The sequence below is a fragment of the Myotis yumanensis genome, unplaced genomic scaffold (assembly GCF_028538775.1).
Source record: "Myotis yumanensis isolate MYYU_CA2020_CCGP unplaced genomic scaffold, mMyoYum1.0.hap1 SCAF_4, whole genome shotgun sequence".
Lineage (NCBI taxonomy): Eukaryota > Metazoa > Chordata > Mammalia > Chiroptera > Vespertilionidae > Myotis > Myotis yumanensis.
In genome coordinates, this window is record NW_027223755.1 from 93,586,840 (window position 1) to 93,608,948 (window position 22,109).

General features: G+C 52.2%; 1 protein-coding gene across 1 annotated transcript in view; it reads left to right on the top strand.

The window, feature by feature from the left end:
* The window catches only part of TEKT5 (tektin 5), a 37,097-nt gene that overhangs the window by 6,970 nt on the left and 8,018 nt on the right, over positions 1-22,109 (top strand). The window contains exons 4-5 of the mRNA XM_070411560.1: positions 1,123-1,266; positions 5,522-5,744. Of these exons, the coding sequence (XP_070267661.1) occupies positions 1,123-1,266; positions 5,522-5,744 (367 nt within the window). The remainder of the gene's footprint in view (positions 1-1,122; positions 1,267-5,521; positions 5,745-22,109) is intronic.

Here is a 22,109-nt window from a genome sequence, read left to right on the forward strand (position 1 = left end):
ATGTACACTTTGGGAATATGACAAGAATCATGAAAGTGGTTCTCCTATGTTCAGAGTTTGGCAAATAGTGGCCTTTATGTCTAAACTTCTTAGCCAAGATACCAGCCCTGGAGGCTCAAGTCCTAGGCCCTCCCTACTGTCCTCTCCTTACCTCTGCCCAGTCCCTGACTCTGCCCAGTCCCTGATCAGCCAGTCCCTGACCAGCCAGTCCCTGGCTCCACCCAGTCCTGGACTCTGCCCAGCCCCTGGTTCTGACAACCTTATTGAGCTGCTTCTAGGTCCCTAAACACCTGCCGGTCTCTAGCTCCTCTGCTTTTGCACATGAGGTGTCCTCGGCTTGGAATTCTCACCCTCCACCCAACTTTGTCTGGAATGTCTGCTCCTGTTATTATGAAATCCCAGCCCAGACACCTCCCTGGGAAGCCTTCCCTCGTTACCCCCGCACCCTGAGCTGATGGCGTCCTCCTGAGTGTCCTTTACAAACCTGCACTGTTGCCCTTATTATTCTGTAGTTTTACTGTATTTATTTACACAAACCTCTGAGCAACGTGAAGGTAAGCGACTGGGTCTTGTTCATGTCTTCTCCCTCTGTGCCGGGCATAGGATGAGACACATGGTTTAAAGCGATTCCGGGCTTTGTCCAAAGTATGAATTCGTATCTTCTCAATCAGGTTAGCAAACTACAGCTGTAGGGACAAATCTGGCCCACCACTTGTTTTTGTAAATAAAGTTTTATTGGAACACAGCCATACCCATAACTTACATATTATCTATGACTGCCTTCTGCATAGCTGAGTCATTGCTACAGAGACCATATGACTGACAAAGCCTAAATATTTAGTATTTGACCCTTTACAGTAAATGTTTGCTTACCCCTGTTCTAATGAGAGCAGTCTTGCTTGGACTAGGGGGAGGTTGAGGTGTTGGGGGGAAGTCCTGAGTATGTGGTGGGGACATTGAAGTGGAAAGAGGGCTGAGAAGCTGCTGGGTGGACAGAGCACCCTCCTGGGAGTCCAAAGACTTGGCTTTCAGCAGTGGCTCAGCACCGACCTCCCATGAGACCTCGGGCGAGGGACTTCAGATAAGGGATAAATCCTTGACCCCCCCTCCCCTCCCCCCCAGGGATAACCGAGACGCTCAGCATGCTGTGGAGAGGGACCTTGAGGACAAAAGCTCAGCCCAGTTTATTGACGAGAAGTGTTTTAACCTGAGGAACACATCCGACTGCATCAGCTTCTTCCATGGCATGGAGAAGGTAGATGGCACGTAAGTACTGGGCTCTGGGTCCCCATCTGGCCCTGTCCAATGGGAGAGGGGGGCTCTGAGTCTGCTTCCGCCAAGCGGCCTTAAAGGGGCATCGATCCTGCGCCAGTCAAGTGAGAGGCAGAGTGGTTCAATAGGGACCCTCAGGTGGCAACCCACAGCATCCAATTCTGGCTAAAAAACGTAAGACAAGATGAAATTTACTGGAGAGCCACAGACTCAAGGGGAAGGCTGGAGGGGAAGGCTCTGGCAGCTTGAACGAGCCAGGAAGTGAGAGCTAATCAGAGCACCACCATCCTGCCATTCTTGCCCCACTTTGCCCAAGATTCAAATTCCAGCAAGACAGAGCAAGCGATCGGCTTAGTGAGGGTCACCGGCCACTGCTGCTGGGCCAGGACATGCTGGGCACCTCGATTGGCAATGCCACCAAACGAACCCCACAGCAGCATGGCTGGAACCAGAGGGAGAGGAATTCAAGCTCAGCTGGGAGCCAATTGCTGTCCACCAGCGCTGGTAGTGGTTACAAGTGGACCCCTGCTGCCCGGCCTCAAATCCAGCCTCAACCCTGGCACGTGGGGTGAATTACTTCATCCTCTGGGCCTGTTTCCTCATGTGTAGCCCTGGAATGATAATAGGGCCCACTGCCCAGAGTTGCTATGAGTATAACACGGTGGGCGTGTGAAGTGCTGAGCACAGAGCCTCGTGTATGACAACAGCCAACATTTATTAAGTGCTTGCTGTATGACCTCATTGTCTCAGCCCCGCAGCTATGAGGTAGGTGCCTTCTGTATGCTGGGCACTGTTGTGGGCGTGTCACAGCATCCCGGAATCATGTAGAGCTAAAGCATGCTTTCCCACTCGGTAGCTTGAAGGCTGGAGAGGAAGACACACACACACACAGAGAGAGAGAGAGAGAGAGAGAGAGAGAGAGAGAGAGAGAGACTGGGTACAGGAGGCAGGGGTGGTATCCAGCTTGGACCCTTTAAAAAAATCTCTTGCCTATAGAGTTGTACTTGTCATATAGTAGGTGTGCAATGAATATTTGTTGAATGAATAAAGGAATGAAAGTGGGAAGAGAGGGAAAGAAGGATGAAAGAAAGGAGAGAGAAGGAAAGAAGGAAGAGAAGGCGTTTGTTGCAAGTCTCCTGAACCACTTTCTGTTTGTTTGTTTTTAAAAAAAAAAAAAAAAAGATATTATTTATATTTTACAGAAAGGAAGGGACAGGGATAGAGAGATAGAAACATCAATGAAAGAGAAACATTGATCAGCTGCCTCCTGCACACCCCCGACTGGGGATGTGCCCGCAACCAAGGTACATGCCCTTGACCGGAATCGAACCTGGGGCCCTTCAGTCCGCAGGCCGACACTCTATCCACTGAGCCAAACCTGTTAGGGCTCCTGAACCACTTTCTGGATCATAAAATATATGTGTTGAGAGGACTCTTTGGCGTTTCCAGCGATGGCAGTCCCTGGGGGCCTTGCTTTTCCAGACAAGGTGGACTCCCCTGTGGCACTGGCAAGGTGGGCAGGACTCAGGGGGCGTGGTGCCCTCATCCACAGCTGCCCATCAGGACAGGGAGGGGGAGGACTGCCTTTCCCACATGATGCCTCCCTAAAACCCAGGCAGCCAGGCCGCTGGGCTGGTGGAGACTCCGACTTCCGTGCCCAGGAGGGCTGCTATTTAAAGTCCCTCAGCCAGCACCTCCACTGCTGTTTGTGGGGACTCATCGCTCTCAGGTGTGCTAGCTCAGGGCTTTTATTTGAGTTTCTTTTTTAAAAAAATCTTTGTTGCTGAGAGTATTACAGATGTCCCCATTCCCCCACCCCGTTACCCCCCTCCACCTGGTTCCCCGCCCCCACCCTAGTCTTTCACCCCCTATTGTCTGTGTCCATGGGCAATGCCTATACGAAAAAGAGTTCTTTGGTTAAAAGCAGGGCCGTTTCTGGGCAGCTTAAAGGTTGTTTGGAGACTCTGAATTACAGTTGTCTCTGTTCACCTAAGTTCTCTTTGCCATGGGTTAACTGATGATGGAGGTGGTGGTGGTGGTGATGATGGTGATAGTGGGTGTCTTTTCTCTGATGTTTACTATGTCCCAGACCCCCTGCTGAGAGCTTTGTACAGTGTCCCATGAATCATAAATATCTTATCGAGTGTTTACTATAGTCAGGTGCTGTGATGGGGGCTTCACATTTAGTCACTCAACAACCACAGGGTTAGGCACTGACAATGAGGAAGCTGAGGCTCAGAGAGGTGACGCTCCCGGCCGAAGCTCACACAGTGAGGGGCCGAGCTGCGATCTGAGCCCGCATCGGGTGGACACTGACCCTGTGCTTGTTATCCCGGCGCCTTCCTGCCTCCCCAGCAAGGCCTGCCGTCTCTGTCTTTAGTCTTCAGAGGACACAGGCTACAGGAAGCACGTCCCGCCTCCCACTGAGGCTCTCCCCCTGCCAGGAGACAGGCTGCCCTGGCACATCTCCCCGGGGAGACTGCGATTAGCGGGTCATTTTCTCTGGAGCCCAGCCGCCTGCTCCAGAGGAGGGCGAGGGCGAGGGCTCCCAGGTGGCTGCTCCTGACACTGCCGGTGCCCCATGCAGCGGCGGGTGAACCTGCTACTCTTTTCTGCTGTGCTTGGTGCCGCCTCCTCCCTCATCTGATGGCGAGGAGCTGTGTGGCCTTGGAAAGGACACTGCACTTCTCTGAGCCTCAGGTCTTCGTTGGAGGACAGCCCTGCAGGCCCGGTGCCGCTCCCACCTCCAGAAGCCCGAGACCCCTGTCTATTGCTGGACGTTAACGCCTGCGAAAGCCAGGATAGAACCACCACCTATGATACATGCTTGAAATTTTCTACCCACCATGCAATCCAAGCGTGCTTTAAAATGTCTGGAACGAGACTTCTATTTCAGAAAATGCACTCTCTTTTTCCTACTGCCCGAGAATAGAAATGGACTTTATTTAAGAACTGGACAGACCTCCTGGCTAGAAAAGGCCTTGAAAAGATATCCCGTCTGGTTTACGCAGGAACTGAAGCCAGCTCGAAGGCCCCCCAGAGGACAACACTCTCACTCGTCGGTGGCTTGTTGTGGGGTTTCTGTATCTACAGGAAGGGCTTTCTGTTGCCTAGACTGAATCCCTGATGAGTCACCGCCTCTGAAAAGCCTTCCCTGCCTGCCCTTTCCAAGGCAGCCTGTGTCTCCATTCAGCCCCTACCCACCTTCATTCCGTGGCTGTAGAGGCAGCTGCCCTCTGCAGACTGGCTCTTTGCCATCTGGTTTCCGGTTGAGTTCAGCCAATAGGAGGGACAGCAGCAGGAGGCGGAGGGAGGAAGGAGGAGAAGGGTGTGGGGACTTATCTTCCCTTGCCCCCGCTCTCCCTCCCTCCCTCCCAGTGATCCTCCAAGCCTCCTCCTCTCCTGCCTGTCCCTCTCCTCTTGCCCTTCAGAGCCAAGTGGTAACAACTTTGTGCAATAGCTAATCCATGAGCCCCTCGACACCCTCTGGGCATAAATTCCATTTCTTTCTTTCTATGACCCTGACACATGATGGCCCCGCTCCATCTGTCTCTCTTCATCACCCTGCTCCCGAATGCCTTCATAGCCCAAACACCCTGTGTGAGCATCTTTATTTATCGTCTGTCTCCCTCCACTGGGAATGTACCGCCACGAGGTCACGGATGTTGCTGTTCTTGTGTCTGGCTCTATCCCGAGTGTCTAGATTCAAGGCTTGCCATGTAGTCATTGTTCAAAGAACATTCGTTGGGCAAGTAAGTCAGTGCAAGTAGCATGGCCGCATGCACTTCCCCGAATGGAAGGGACCCCGCAGCCAGCACGGTGCCCCGTCTCTGGTCTCTGTTGGTGGAGGAGGAAGTGTTATGGAAATGAGCCTTTCTGGGACTCTCTCCTCTCCCATAACTCACCCGGGAAAGCAGCTGCTCTCTCTACACTGCAGTGGCCTCACCTGTAAAATGAGGGGGTTGGATGAGCCCCGGGGTTCTCAACTGGGGACCATTGTGCAATGTCTAGAGACATTTTTTATTGGTCACACGGGAGGGGCATTGCTGGGCCTTGCTGGCATCTGGTCGGCAGAGGCCAGGGCTGCAGCTAAACATCCTACAGCACATGGGACAGTCTCCCACCACAGAGTCTGACCCCGACGGCAGGTCAAGAGCGCCGAGGCTCAGCGACCCTGGATTCGGAGGTCCCCCAGGCCTGCCACACCCCTGGTCCTCACCTGTGCTGAATTCCCTTGTGCCTCTTGCAGGATCTCCGTGCCCGAGACCTGGGCCAAGTTCAGTAATGACAACATCCGACACTCGCAGAACATGCGGGCCAACTCCATCCGGCTGCAGGAGGAGGCCAAGAACCTCTTTGACACCCTGTCGGATCAGATGTGGAAACAGTTCACCAACACCAACCTGGCTTTCAACGCCCGCATCGCCGAGGTGACCGACGTGAAGAATAAGCTGCAGATGCAGCTCGCTAAGGTCAGTAAGCCAGAGGCGCCTCAGGACCGGTGTCCACTCTGCCACCCCCTCACCTTCCTCCCGTGGTCCCCGCAGCATCTGGCCATGCTGTCCGCCCACCCCTGCCACAGACATGCTCCCACCTGTCACACAGCCTGTGAGTGTGCCCAGCCCAGAGGGGGGCAGCGGCCGGGAGCTTCCTAGGAGGATTCGAACATCCAGGGGTAAATCTCCCTTGCTCCCTGCATGTTGGAGCTGGGCTGTCCCCACAGCACCCAAAGGCTGCTGATGGCCCAGAGGGCCAAGGATGGTGAGGATATCAGCACCCCAGGAACCAGGTCTGAGCAGACCTACCCCCCTCACATCAGCATCTTTGAAAATGTGACCTTTTGACCTTCAAGGGCTTCAACAGCATCAGGACCCCGTGTGGAGGGGTGAGGTGCTTTTGGAATTTGAGGAGTAGGCAGGACTGTCAAGTTCTGTCACTATCTCCTGCCACTCCCATACTCACATGCCCTTTCGCTGCTCCCTTGTTCCAATGTGTCATGCTGTTGCACACCTCCGGGGAAGCCTTCTCCGTGTGGGATTTATCCTCCCTGCCCCCTATAAATGTAGACAGCCTGTTGGAGCCAGAGCAGCTCCCCTGGTCCCCCACTGCTTAGCATACTGTCTGGCACACAGCAGACACTCCTTAAATCTTTGTGCGACGAATGAAAGGAATTACAATGATAACTTTTGAACTGATGTTTTTAAGAGAATGATGCAAGAACAAGTGAATGCTTTTAATTTCAAGTATCTTCTTTCTGTCTTTCTCTTTTTTGTAGGGAAAATCGTTTTTATATTGTGGTCAAATATACATAAAAAATTGCTATTGTCGCCCTAGCCAGTGTTGCTTAGTGATTAGAGCATCGGCCTGCACACTGAAGGGTTGTGGGTTAGATTCCCAGTCAAGGCCATGTACCTGGGTTGCAGGTTCAATCCCTGGCCCTGGTCAGGGTGTGTGCAGGAAGTAACTGATGGGTATTTTCTCTCTCTCTCTCTCTCTCTCTCTGTCTCTCTCCCTCTCTCTTTCTCTCCCTCTTCTTCCCCCTCTTTCTTTCTCTCTTAAAAATCATTAAGAAACATATCCTCAGGTGAGGTTTAAAAAAACAGGAAGAATTCCTACTTGGCATTATATTAATGAATGGATCTCTGTGGAGCTTGTAGAACAGAACTTGGCACATGGTAAACACTCAATAAAAAGGTAACAAGTATAAATACTATTATCCATGGAAAGAAAAAGGATCTCTGGGTGGAGGTGGGGAGCAAAACCTTTTCCCTTTCCAAATTTCTCCGGGGAAGTTTTGAATGATTACTAACAGCCTCATCACTGACGATCAGAGAGTTTTTGCAACCACATGGATTTTTATTAATAGGCATTATATAACCACCAGCTGCTTTGCAAATAAGCCAGCACCCATTTGAGATCTACCAAACCCCAACACGACACTACTGACAACACTGCCTGACCAAGAACTTGTCTTTGGCTTTGTAAAGATGGTAAAAGAAGGAGTTGATGTAATGAAGATAAAGTTATAGCAACCATTTCACCTTTCCCCAGCTTGTTTCAGCCGGAGGGTTTGAAATGCTCCCTTTAAAACTTTAACTATTAATTGTTGAGCTTGGTCTGATCCCCTTGGCAAGAGGCATTTCTGGAAATTCTAGGCCCTCATCCTCACCTGTGCTGGAAAGCAATTAAATCAGCCCAAGTGGTCATGGGAACCACTTGAAAGGCCAGGTCTATGCAGCTTCCCATGTGGACATTGGACCACCCCCTCCCCCCAGTGGTTTGGGGATGTGTACCCAGCCTGAGCTGTTCATCATGATCCTGGGCTTCCAGACCCCAGGCCACCCCCCAAACCTTACAACTTGTCCTGGCCCCTCGTCCTTGTACTTTGTCCTTGCACTTGGGGGTATGTGTTGGTCATGTTGCCCACGGCTAGGAAAGGGGCTGGTGGCTTCTCTGGGCTGAAGCAGTGGATGACCACAAGGCAGGAAACTGCCCTTGAGAACTGATCTGTCCTGAGAGCCAGGGTCCTGGGGGGTCTCCAGATAAACATAAGTCCCCACTTGCATCCACTTACCCTAAAAGGTTGAAAGTGCCTTTTAGGGGGAGGATTCTAGATGAGGGGAAATGATGCAAGGACTTATGGGGAGGAGGTATGGGGCAGGGACACTGCCATAGAACAGCGCTCATTCTAAAGGTCTAGGAGCTCGACCTGATGGGAAATGACAGCAGGTGTGTGACATGGACATAGTGTTAATATCATTGAATCACACAGTGAGAGAGCTGTTCCTTCTTCAATCCTTTTACATCCTTGTGATGATCTCAATGTTACCAGACAGGGACAGGCCCGGAGCGGGGCTGCCTCAGGCCAGCCTGTAGTGTGTGGGTTCTTGACTTGGTGTTGGAAAGATTTCACGACCTGAGTCCAGGTGGGTTTGAGAGTCTATTTATTAATGCCTGGGACAGTGAAACAAAGGAAGAAATTAGGGTGGAAGAAACAGCAGGGGTGGGTCTAGGCCCGAGGTCGGCAAACTGCTGCTCGAGAGCCACATGCGGCTCTTTGGCCCCTTGAGTGTGGCTCTTCCACAAAATACCACTTGCGGGCGCGCACGTACAGTGCGATTGAAACTTCGTGGCCCATGCGCAGAAGTCGGTATTTTGTGGAAGAGCCACACTCAAGGGGCCAAAGAGCTGCATGTGGCTTGCGAGCCACGGTTTGCCGACCGCCGGTCTAGGCAGTGCTCTGCGTTGACTCCCTAGAAATGTTGTAGGAAAGAAGTGAGCCAAGGCAAGTGAAGGTCACGGTGATAGAAGTGAGCAAGGCGGGGCTGCTTTAGCTCACTGGGAAGTTAGAGAAATGGGGGTCCTTGGAGACAGAATCAGGGGGTGAGCCTTGGTCAACTTGCTGCTGCCCACCACTCCCCTAGTTGCAAGTCTTGTGGGGACTGTTAGAGTTTAGGAAGAGATAAAAAGTTCATGTCTGGGGCGGGTCCTGGGCGTGCGAGACAAGCCTGTACTGAGTCTTGGTCCTGAGGGCTTTCTATCCCCTTTTTTCCTGCAGGTGAGAATCTTAGGGGAGGGTTTCAGTGGAACATTCATCAGCTTTCCGGGTGCATTTTTAATAGGCTGACGCATCAAAATGAGCGTGTAGGGGAATTTGAGATTATTCTTTGGTCTGTTTTATTTTTTATCTTGGGTCTGTCTGGCTTTAATGTTGTTGTTTGTTTGTTATTTATTCCCCAACTTCATCTGTCCTTGGGCTTAACTGGCACACATGGCACTGAGTGGGTCTTTGTTCGCTATTTTCCCAGGCCAGGGTGATTTAAGCTATGTATTCTCTGGTTAGGGCGGGGAGGTAGTAACCATTTGCTCCCAAGTGTCCTTGGTTGGGGAAGATAAGGTCTTGCAGTTCGCCAGCTGGCTGTAAAAGGCTCAAATTGCTTGGCCTTGTTTCATTTTCTTGCTGTAGTTTCCCCATTCCACTTGCCCAGAGATTTTCCTAGCTTCTCACTGTCTTGCCTCATCAAGAGGAAGGTCTCAGTTGGATGCTGCAATGCCTCCCTCATCCCTTTAACATGGGCTGATTTCCCTTTTACACAGAGTGAGGACCTCAGGCTAAGAAGGCTGGGCAGGCAGCAGTAGCCGGCCAGAGCGGAAACAGCCTTGTTTTACGTTCATCTTGTTTCATGCATTTTTATGGTGATTTTCACTTATGACAAATGATGCTGATTTTCCGCTGAGGATAGTGATATAAAATGTCACTTTTTAAAATATATTTTTATTGATTTCAGAGAGGAAGGGAGAGGGAGAGAAAGATAGAAACATCAGTGATGAGAGAGAATCATTGCTTGGCTGCTTCCTGCATGCCCCCTATTGGGGATCGAGCCAGGGCATGTGCCCTGACCACGAATCAAACCCATGACCTCCTGGTTCATAGGTCAACGCTCAACCACTGAGCCACCTTGGCCAGGCTAAAGTGTTATTTTTAAATAAGCATATTTAAGGCTTTTTGAAAAATGAATTGACTTGAAGATTGTTAATCGTGTTGTGAGGGGATATGGCAAACATGGTAAAGATGGTTGGTGGATGCCTGACATTTAGAAAACAGCAGTGTAGGCCTGTGTATCTCAAACATTACTGCGTGCGTAGTAATCACCAGTGTCACCTGGGGACTGAGTCACAATGCAGGCTCTGATTGAGCAGGGCTGGGGTCGGGCCTGAGAACCTGCATTTGAACGGGGTGGTAGGAAATAGCGGGAGTGTGGGTTGTAGAGTGCTTTGTCTTTGACAAACATCTGGGTAAGCAGCTGTCTCCTTCCCTTCTCTCCCTCCCTCTCCCTCCTCCTCCCTCTTTCTTCCTCCCTTCCAGGCTCAGAATACTCAGAGAACCAAATCCTTCTGAAAGGCAATCCTGGGTCCTTTAATTCTCATCAGATTTTCTCTCATTGCATTTTGCTTCTGAGCTTCTGAGCCAAGTCCCATCACTCCTCCTGCACGGGGCCAGCCCCGCTTGCCCCATCACACAGACGGGGCCCAATGTGTGCAGATGCAAACGCCCCTCTGTGGTTCCTGCCACCCTCTGCAATGTGTGCCCTTGAGTCACATTGCATTTTCCCACCTTGGTGGTTATTGTGGTTGTTAATGTTAATAGTCTCAAATTCCCCTACACGCTCATTTTGATGCATCAGCCTATTAAAAACGCACCTGGAAAAATGAGGTTATGAGCTGGAGGATCAGGACAAGCCAGGAGCACCGCCTGGATGAGGTTGTCAGCATATCAGATAAGCTGAATTTCTCTGCCTCCTCTCCACAGCTCATCCCCCACCCCCTTGCAGGCTCTCTCAGAGGCAGCCGACAGGAGGAGCCCGCTCTCACCCTCAGACTTTCACCCTCCCGCCTGCCCGCTCTACTTGGAGCCCTCTCATCTCAGTTGGTGGCTCCGACTTCCAGATGCTTCTAGGCCCTTCCAGGGCTTTGACTTCCAGGTGCTCCATCCCAAACCTTGGTCCACTTAGATGCCTGTGTCCCACCCCACATCCACTCCATCAGCAAATGCGATTGGTTCTACGTTCCCGTGTCATCCCTCCTCACTCCCTCCCCTGCTCCCCGCTGGCCTGGGTCTCCACCACCTCTTGCCTGGATTGTTGCTACGGTCTCCTAACTGCTCTGTTTGCTTTTGATGTTGCCAGTGATTAGCTGGCAGCCAGTTCCCAGGGCATTCGGTCCTCGAATAGGCCAACTAGATTCACAGAGGAAGAAAATTCAAATCTTTAGATTCTTCAAAAAACCTCGAGAGTTTAGCCGCAGAGTGAGGGCAGCAGGCTCTCTCTGGGCCATGCCTGCCCGTGTCTGTGGGTCTCTGTCTTCACTGCGGCCAGGCCTGCTTGCACCACTGCTGCCATGAGAACTTCAGCACCGCCCACCTTTGCAACCGCAGTGCCTCATGCAATGCATGGAGCACAGTGAATTCCAAGGAAATGGTGCTGGAGCAGTTTTAATCAGAGGATCAACACCAGTAGTCCACATATTATTTGGCTCCTCACATTTTTCTCTTAACAGCTTTATTTTTCCTTGACCCATAATTAGATGCATGTCTTTCAAGTGTACAATTTGAGTTTTGACATTTTTGTCATGAGGTCATCACCTCAATCAAGGTAATGAACAAATGAAAGATTTCCTTGTGCCCCTTTGTCATCTCTCCCTCCTGTCCTGCCCATTCCCCCCCCCCCCCCCCCCCCCGCCCACATTCCCACACAGCCCCTAATCTACTGTCACTATAGGTTGGTATTTTCTAGAATTTTCTACAAAGGGAAAAATATTCTATGCACTCTTTTATTTTTTAACTGGGGGCCCAGTGCACGAATTTGTGCACCTTGAAAGGAACTGTGGGCTGTAAGGCTGCAGTGGATACAGAGGCGGGTCTCAGCTCATCCTCCATGCCCCTGCCCAGTCCCTCCCACCACGGCCCCCAGTCCTCTGTCTGCCAGCAGCCCCACTCCCACTGCCGCCGCTCCCACGCACTGATGGCGCCAGCCCCTCTCACACCCGCTGACGGCACGGAGCGATTGGAGCAGGTGCCAGCAGCGGGTGCGAGAGGTGGCTGCTGGCCCCAATCGCCACTCAGGAGCAGGGTGAGGTGGAGAAGCCCTGAGGGGCGATTGGGGCCAGCAGCTGACGGCGCTGAGTGATCGGGGCCAGCACTGGGCGCAGGCAGCAGGTGCGAGCAAGGCCAACACCAGCAGCAGGTATGAGCACGAGGGGACGGGGGGGGGGGGGGGGGGGGGGGGAGGACTGCTTCGTGCAGAAGCAAAGAATTTTCAGTAACCACCAGAGGCTCACCCCAGTGATAGTGACTGGTGCCCCACCTTGGTCTGGCACCCCTGCTCACCTGCTCCACCATCCCGCCGCCGCAGCCGACACCTGCCATGTCCGCGCTCTGCCACCTGCTGCTGATGCCCACCATGTTCCGCGTGTGCCCCCTGGTGGTCAGTGCACATCATAGCGACCGGTTGTACGGTTTGGTTGTTCCGCCATTCGATCTATTTGCATATTAGCCTTTTATTATATAGGATTTGGCATCTTTCACTCAGCATAATTGAGATTCCTAGTTTATTCCTTCTTATTACTGAGGAGTATTATATGGATATTGTATTGTACGGATACACCCTAGTATGTATGGTGCCCATATGCCATCATTTGTTTATCCATTCACCTGCTGATGGACAGTAGAGTTGTTGTGAGTTTGGGGCTGCTATGAACATTTGTGTACAGATTTCCAGAATCTCTACAAAAATTATTAGCTAATTGGTGGAAAGCAGGTGGTAGCTCTAGTAAATTGTTTTAAAAATTTATTTTAGTGTATAGGATGATGCTCCAACCAGCGGAGCCACACCAGCCAGGGCTCTAGCAACTCCAAGCCTCCTGTTCTGTAGGCAGGAGGTGAGTGGCCACTGAGTCTCTTTGGCACTGTCTGCTCTGTGCATCAGAGGAAATGCAAGAAAGCAGGTGTATAACAGCGGCCATGAAAAGAATTTAACAGAACACAGAGGGGCTGTGAGTTTTCACCTTGCAAGGCTTTGCTCTTAACGCTAAAGTTGTTTTAGGGTTTTGACTTCTAATGGTTATTAACACCAGCAGAACCACCCCTTCCCTGGGAGGCCAATGCCAGGGCAGGAAGGCATGGTGTTGAGGGGTGAGGGCCAGCGATCAGAGGGCTCCAGTGCCCGCACCAGCCTCTCTTTTTGTCGCGGGAGGTCTGGAACCCATTGTGGAGTGGGAAATGCTTTTGTGCTTTGCAAGCAGCCGGATCCCTTCCAGTGCCGGTGCCGCAGCCAAGCTACTGACTGGCTCGCTTCTAAAACTGGCTCAGCCCAGGGGAAGCGGGGCCCCTGTGCCCCGTGGGCAGTCTGGTGAGGAAGGGCAAGGGCCAGGCCTTAAACACCATTGTGTCTTGGTGAGAAAATTCTCTTCAGAAGTTTTCCTTCTGAGAATGTCCAGGAGCAAAACGGGTTGATCCAATTTGTCGGTTACCTCTCTCTTTCATGTGTGATCTCCCTTTCTAACAGCAAGGCATCCCGCCTCAGGCAGGCACTGAAACTTTGAAAGACAACAGAACCTAGTTAGAAGTTACTTCTTTTTTTTTCATTTTCTCTATTGTTACGGGACTCTGTTAATGGCAAGGGATACTAGCTTCCCTCTTGCATATAAACATTCCATTTCTAATACACATGTCAAAGGCTGAAACAGGAGATGATTTGAAGAAGAATATTAACTAAGTGTATGGATTGTATGTGGGTTGGCAAGCTAACTCTCAGGAAGAGCCGCGGGGCCCCGTGTGGTAGGTCTCTCAGCCTGGTGCTCACCTGAGTGCCAAGAGGAATCAAAGGCCCTGCGGTGTCACATGGGCTCAGGTCTCATCACTGTACCCGGGTGGCATGTGCGTGGGGGGACACTCAGCATGAGAGGGCCCACGAGAGCCGAGGGGGGTGAACCACCAGTGTTTGCCCACAAAGACACTGTGCCCAGTGGGAGGGGAGCTGCTGGACTCAGGGAAACAGAGCCAAGGTCCAGAGCTGGGGAGGTAGCCAACAAATGCAGGAAGTTGCAGGGACCAGGCAGGACGGGGAGGAGCAAGGGTCAGCATGGCACAGGTCGGGTGGTGGGGGAATACAAATGAGGCTGCATTGAGCGCATTTTGGGGTACATACACCACTGATACTCAAGGGAGCCATGCCTTCCCTCTTTCCACTGCGCTCTGCAGTTGCTATTAGCCCATCATATGCTTTGACTGGACGCCTTGGGCCGGGCAGTCATTGGGATTGGTTACTGCTGTGACAAGAATATACGTTGCAGCATGGACGAGGCAGAGGGTTACATGGGCATCTCTTGGGTATAGGTATGTCCCCACACTCTCCTAGCTTCTTGCAAGTTGTGACTTGTCCACCTTTGGAGCCGCAGCTGCTTGCCTGCTCGGGACCTGCAGCCCACCCTTGCCCACACTCCTAGCTTCCGCATGTGCTTGCCCCATGCTGGTCCAGATTCCCCTTCCATCTCGACATTCTTCCTGCCCCGTGCATGAGCCCCACGGTGCAGTGCAGACAGCTGGGTTCAATTCTGGCTCTAGTACTTCCTGGGTCAGTGACCAAGGTCGGGTTGCCCCACCTCCGTGCCTCAGTTTCCCCCTCTTTCAAATGGGAGTAATAATGATAGGCAAGTATTTGTTGTCAGAATAAGGACAGCAGCCGTGGTCCCTTTGTAAGTGCTCAATGAATATTAGCTCTAAAGAGAGGGGCGGGGGGAAGCCAGGACTGATTTTTGACCTGCTGAATGGGAGGGACAAGCGAAGTGACTGAAAGGACACGGTACCTGGAATCAAAGGACCAGGGTTGAATTTTGGTACAGCTAAGGGGCCTTGGGAAAGATCTGAGTCTCAGTTTCTTAATTCCTGAGAATGGAATGCTCCTACGGGCTGTGAGGGTTGCACGAGGAGGTAAATCAGTGCAGTCTTCGCCACTAGAACATAAGGCAGAGGGCCGAGCTGGGCTGCACACTGGCGTACCCAGATGCCGGGTCCCATCTCTAGGGATTCTGATTTCATTGGTCGGGGTGTGGTCTGGGCATCCAGCCTTTGAACTCTTCCAAGCCAAGAGTGAGAGCCAGAGGTTCAGGGTTCAGACCAGTGGTTCTCAAGCTGTGTGGTCCTGGGACCAGCAGCTGCTGCCTAGTCATCTGGGAACTTGTTAGAAATGCAAATTCTTGGGCCCCGCCCCAGACCTGCTGAATCAGAATCTCTGGGGCCCAGCCATCTGAGTTGTAAGCCACCCTCCAGGTGTGTCTCCCAGCTGTGGGCATGCAGCAGACGCTGGCTAATTTCCCCCCTCCCTCCCTGAAGCAGATATTCACTTAGTACATCCTGAGTTAGTTGCTGGGGATACGTCACGAATAGGACCAGAGTCTCTGCCCTCAAGGGGCTTATGTTCTAGTGACAAAGACTGGTTTTAAAAAATAAGTAGACGCCCAATTAAACATTGTGATGTGTTACGGAGACCCTCCAAGGCCCAATAGTGAATTACAGGCGTTATCTCCTATCCAGCACGGAGCCCCCACCCGCTTCCACCCCCTCCAGGACTTTCAGGACACCTGATCCCAGACGGCCTCTAAGCAGCTGAGATTTTTATTGACGGGCAGCTGGCCACCTCTGGACAGAAACAGCTGCCAGCAGGGCTTACACATCTGCCCTCCAGAGTAGTGCTCCTCCAGCTGCATTTACTCCTCAGTGGCATCTGCCAGTGTCTGAGACATGTTGGTTGTCACACCTCCGCAGTGGGGCGGGGGGAGGGATGTGCTTCAGGGAGTAGGCACAGGCCAGGGATGCCGGGCACAAGGCACAGGACAGCCCCCAAAGAAGGTGTGGCCCAAAAAGTCAAGAGTGGGCCCGGCCGGCTGGCGTGGCTCAGTGGTTGAACGATGACCTATGAACCAGGAGGTCAAGATTTGACTCCAGGTCAGGGCACATGCCCAGGTTGCGGGCTCCATCCCCAGTGGGGAGTGTGCAGGAGGCAGCCAATCGATGATTCTCTCATCGTTGATATTTTTATCTCTCTCTCCCTCTCCCTTTTCTGAAATTAAAAAAAAAGAAAAAAAAAGAAAGTGTGCCAAGTTTGGGACACCCTGCTCCGGAGCCTCCCAGGTGAGGTCCCTCCGGAGCACCCCTCTCCTCCTTGCCGTCCTTGCCCCCGGGCTTGGTGGCACTCAAAAACCTCCCACCATTTGACCAGAAAAAGGATTCCAAGCTACCTTCTCACTTCCTGAGCTGGGGAAGCTGCGCGGAGCCAGGCATCTCCTTGGAAACTCCTTGGCTTCGTGCGATTTGGAAAACAATAAATTTGCAAGGTTGCACAAAGCATCCAGAAACTGAAAAGCCGGCTGGAACTGCTAAGTCCATTTTTCCCCTCCACATCCAAAATCATTTCCTGGCCTTGGATTTTCACCGCTGTCACAAGACGAGACGCAGGCAGCTCGTTTTACATGGCAAACAACCCAGCCAAACACACCTCCCCTTTCAAAGGCGCTTTTGGGTGAATTTCCATTCCAGCCAGGAATATCCGTGCACTTTTCTGCTGAGCCGAGCTTGGTTTCATCCTAGGCGGACCCGGCAATTGCCAGGCGTGGCCAGAGACCATTTCCAGAGCAGACCTCAGCCTTTCCCGACACTGGGGACTGGGGTTTGCCCTCAGCTGGTCCCCAACAAGGGCTGAGGGAGGATGGTCACGGTCTAGTTTGCCAACCTCTACAAGTGGAAAGAGAGAAAAAGCGAAAAATTACCCATAACCACAGAATACATATTAACCTTCTTATGTGCAGCCAGAGTTCCAAGTGCTTTTCTTGGTTAACTCATCTTTGCCTCCTGCAACCCTAGGAAGAGAGGGCCTTTATTAGCCCCATTTTACAGACGAGGAAACCAAGGACAAGGGATGTGCCTCATGCATCCCCTCACCTGGGCCCAGCTAGTAAGTGGCAAAGCCAGGATTGGAATCTAGGTGTCTTGCTTCAGAGTTCATGCTGTCAGTTAATGTGAACATCTCCCCCACTCCCACCAGCACAGTCTAGTGACAATAGATAGGTAACATCCAGATGGGTGGTTCCGGAATGGGACAGTTTTGCACCCCAGGGGACATTTGACAATGTCTAAATACGCTATCGCTGGGGTATTACTAGCATCTATTGCACAGAGTCGGGGAGGCTGCTAAACATCCTACAGTGTACAGGACGGCCCCACCACAGAGAATTATCAGTCCAAAATGTCAGTAGTCCCCAAACTGAGAAGCCCTGGTCTCCTGGCATTCAGGTTTGATTTAAACAAGGAAAGAAAGGAGAAAAGGCAAAAAACAGAAAGATAGATGGACATGAGGATAGGTGGATGGATGGATGAATGGAGAGCAAGTGCTGAGGCTGAGGAACCCAGATCTGTGTGTGCTGGCCATATAGCACGAGTACCTGAACCACTCCTCACCGTCACCCTCTGAGGTAGAGACTGCTATTGCCCCCATTACACAGATGGGGAAACTGAGGTTCGAAGAGGTCTGGAGCTTCCAAGCCTCTCTTCGAGGAGGGCCCTCCTGATTCAGGGGCTGGGCCGGCTGAAGTCTGTGAAGTCTGACCTCTCCTGACTGGGCACACTCCCTGGGTGACATGCGCACCGCTTTGCCTGCTGTGTACACTGTGACCTTGCTCCTCTGCTTGGAGAGGGTCCTTCCATCTCTCAGCTCTCACTGGCCTCCTGCTCCCGACTGCCCCTCTGTTCAATCTCCACGTGATAGCCAGAGGGATCGGCCTCCAACTACAAATCCAACCATGTTTCTCTGCCTTAAAACTTTAATGTGCACATGACCCGCGTTTTAAATCTTTTAAAATGCAGATTTCCTTGGTAGATCCGAGGGGGATAGGGCCCGAGAGTCTGCCTTTCCAACAAGGGCTCAGAGTCCCATGAGGTTGGTCCCTGGGCCACACTTTGCATAGTAAGGTGCAGCCTTGAGGGAGATGGGCTGCTTGAAGGGAATCCTACTTCCTCTGTGCTGGGCTACAGCTGGGGTCTCAAACTACTGACCCCAGGGCTAAATGGCCGCCTACCTGTGTTTATAAATAAAGTTTATTGGGACACAGACCATCCCCTCCCCCATATATTTATGTATTGTCTGTGGCTGCGTTTGTACTATAATGGCCAGGTTGAGTAGCGTGAGACCCTATGGCTCATAAAGCCGAAAATATTCTACCACCCAGGCCTTTACAGAAAATTGTGTACATTGTGTAGCACATCTTCACGATGCTCTGCAAGGCTGTGTATTGGGATCGCAGCCACCTGAAGGGAGTTCACACACACACACACACACACACCCCACAGTCGTACCTGCAGCTGATGGGTCTCGGGCTGGTCTCTGAGGATGAGGCTCGGGGGCGCGCGCGTGGGAGATTGGTGATGGCCTGGAGCAGGTATAGGGCATTTAATCACACCCAGGAGCACTTGCCACACCCACCAGAGAGGAAGCACAGGCCCTGAGCCCCCGTTTTCTGGAGAAGGAAATAGGGGCTCGGCAGCCCAGGACTCTGAGGGGGCCTGTGAGTGCCTCAGCTGGTTTGTGTTAGCGCTTGGATGGGAACCCTGGTCTCCTGACTTCCTGCCCAGGCTTCCACCTCCAAACACCCTGTGAGGAGGCCCCTTCGGCGGGGAAGCTGCCTGGTTAACAAAAAGAACTTCGGTTGGGGCAGAGGGTGGCCCACCAAAAGGAGAATCTTCCTCCATTGCACAGACGACCCCTACATCCAAGTAAGTTGATGGATTTTAAGCCCAAGCCCTGGACGGGAGGGCCGAGGGAGTTGAAGTTGCCTGTAGAGATAAATTCCGTCAAATGAACCTGAGTTTCCTATTGTCTTCCATAAATATAACAAACAAAAAAAAGAGACCAATGATCCCAAAGGAAAAATCGAACAGACTAAACATTACAGGGCGGGGTTGGGTTAGGATGCAGGACAGTCCCATGGCACGTGCCAGGCACTAGACCAAGCACTTTACACACCTTATCTTATTTAATCCTCACAGCAGCCCAGTGGGTGAGCTGTTATTATGATGATGCAGGTTTTACAGACAAGAGAATAAGTGCCCCACTTATTCTCAGCAGAAGGGGCTGCTGCTCGAGGGGGCTCAGTAGATGCTGAGTTCATGATGGCATGAGGCACAGAGAAGCTACGAGACCTGTTCGAGGTCACTCAGCAGAGAAGAGCAGGAGCCGGAATTTGAACCTAGAGCTGGGTGACTATAGAGGGGCTCAGTCAGCAGAAGTGACCGGCTCCTCCCCACTCCCCTCTGCAGGGCAGGCGGGAGGCTTAGAACCCACCCACCCCACCCCACCCCCACCTCCTCCCGTCTGGCAGCCTGGACTGGCAGGCAGCCTGCAGCAGGCAGAGCAGGGAGCGGAGGCCTGGGGAGAGACTTGAGGTGGGAACTCCACTCCCAACTGAGTTCCTGCTCGCTGAGGCTGCGGAGACTCCTCCCATGGGGTGACCCCCTGGGCCAATCTCCCAGCGGCCCTGCCCAGCTGCTGGGTGAGCCAGGCTGAGCCCTGCCCCAAGCAGCCTTTCCCTCTGGCTCTTTGGCTTTGTGCGAACAGAAAGTAGATCAAGGAGAGGGGGGCCTCTAGGGCTCAGGACAGCCATTCAGAACTCAGGGATTGGGCGGATGGGGGGGGGGGCGCGGGGGGACAGGAGGAGAGAGGGAGGAAGGATGGGAGGATTACTCTAACTGGTCAAGGAAAGGCAGGGAAAGGCATATGACTTTCTTGTGGCACTTTCCAGGGTGTGTTTGTGCACACACAGCATATACACACTTGCTTTCTGGAGAGCAGACTCCGCACCGCTGCTCTGTGTGTGGCCACAGGAGGGCCTGCCTCTCTCCGGCCATGTCCCGGCAGCAAAGGGGGTTATACACTCACTAAGGTGTCTTAGAGCGCCTTCTCTCAGGCCGGGCGCTGATCGCCTAATTCCCACTCTATGGATGGGAATGATGACTATGATCCCTACTTATTGTTTTGCCGGAAAGGCTCAGAGAGCTTCAGACACTTGCCGAAGGTCACCCAGCTTGGAGGTGATAGGACTGATAGTCTGATGCCAACATCTGTACTCTTGTTTTAACCAAACAGCCAGGGAGCAAGTCATCATTGAACACCTACTGACTAGTCAATAAAAATTGCCGTCCCCAGTGGCCCTGGTGAAGATACCCTCCAGTGTGTACCCAGGAGTGGATGTGCTGGGATATGGGATACCCTTTAGAATAGGGGCTCGTCTCCCAGGGAACATCATGGAATTTGAGGCCCAGGCTGACCCTGGAATTCAGAGTTCGGTGGGCCCGGCTGGCATGTGGAGCCTGTGTTGGCACCAAGCAAATCCTTTGCTTCCTCCTGAGCATGAAGGTCAAGGCTGCTCTGTCTCAGCCCCTGCCCCTGGTCAGCCACCTCTGTCTCTGCCTCCTGGCCCTTGGGGGTTGCATTCCTCAAATTCTAGAGGTGAGTCCCCACACCTGGGGCTTCTGGAGGTACACCCTGTCAGGACTGGGAGGTACACCCTGGCAGGACTGGGAGGTATACCCTGGCAGGACTGGGAGGTACACCCTGTCAGGACTGGGAGGTATACCCTGGCAGGACTGGGAGGTATACCCTGGCAGGACTGGGAGGTACACCCTGGCAGGACTGGGAGGTATATTCTGGCAGGACTGGGAGGTACACCCTGGCAGGACTGGGAGGTACACCCTGGCAGGACTGGGAGGTACACCCTGGCAGGACTGGGAGGTACACCCTGGCAGGACTGGGTCGGGTGGCAGGGGCTGCCCCTAGGACAGAGTGTATGTGGCCTTTTTCTCCCCTCTATGAAGAGGACCCTAGCTGTGAGTGACAGAGGATGGACAAGAGGTTATAGGGACATTTCTGGCAGAGTACACACCCACCAGGTCACTGATTGGTTCTAGAGCAGCCAATTCTGGAAAACCACAGGCAGACCTGCTCAAGGAATGCCAGCAGATGCCAGGGGGTGGTGGCATGGAGAAACACGCAACAATCGGTTCTAGTCTCCCCTCCCCAACCCCCGTCCCCAGACACACACACACACACACACACACATGCACACACACATGCACACACACATGCACACGCACACATGCACACCACCAGATGCTGCCCTAGAGGGACTTCACAGTGGTCCCCCCTCAATTCTCTCACCTGCTGCACCTAAGTACCGGAAGTACCTGGGAGACACTGTAATATGGGGTTTCCCAAAGTCAGTCATTCCTGGGCCACATTCCCAATTTTGCCATATCCATGTGCCACCTGGGCTGTTATTTACTTTATTTCTGTTTAAATTGAGTCACTTAAAAATGCATTCATTCAAAATGTGTTTATAAAGATACACTTAAAACATTAAAATTAAAATAAAAACATACACGAAAAAACCAAAATGTGTTTATATTACTTCTATCGATGGAAAACCAGCAGCACTTGCCCTAAGTAGAAAGATACATACAAGGAAAGCAGAGTAAATGTGTGGGAATGCAGCTGGAACCTGCTGTCTGCAGAAGCCTCTTTTAAAAAAATTTTTTTTTAAATTTCATTTCAGAGAGGAAGAGAGAGGGAGAGAGAGAGAAACATCCATGATGAGAATCATTGATCGGCTGCCTCCTGCATTCTCCCTACTGGAGACCGAGCCCCGAATCTGGGCATGTGCCTCAATTGGGAATCAGCTATGACCTCTTGGTTCATGGGTCGACACTTAACCACTGAGCAACACCGGCCAGGCAAGAAGCCTCTTGAATCCATAGCTCCCCTTTGTTAATCAAGAGACACGAGCATGTATTGGAGAGGCCATGCCCAGTACTGGCACCATGCTGGAGTTCCATGTGGGAGTGTGCAGCAGGTTTACAATGATAGATAAATTCAGATCTCCGGGAGCTCCCATTCATTGTGCTGCTGGGTCCCTGTTCCTCCGCTGTCCTCAAGTGGGAGCTCCTGGAGAACTGAAAATGAACATGTGTTGGATGCCTTGTATGTGGCCACATCCCCCTACAATGTCCTGCACACTAAAGGCGTCTGTAATGCTACAGAAAGCACCGTCAACATTGTGGTAAGGGCTTGATGGTGAATAACAGACATGTGTTGCATAAAGGTGCAAGTGAATGCATTTACACTAGAACGTAAACTCCACGTGCACAGGGTTTTCTGTCTGTTCTGTTCCCTGCTGTGTCCACTGCCTACAGTGCTTGGCACTTACTAGGTGCTCAGTAAGCATTTGTTGAGTCAATG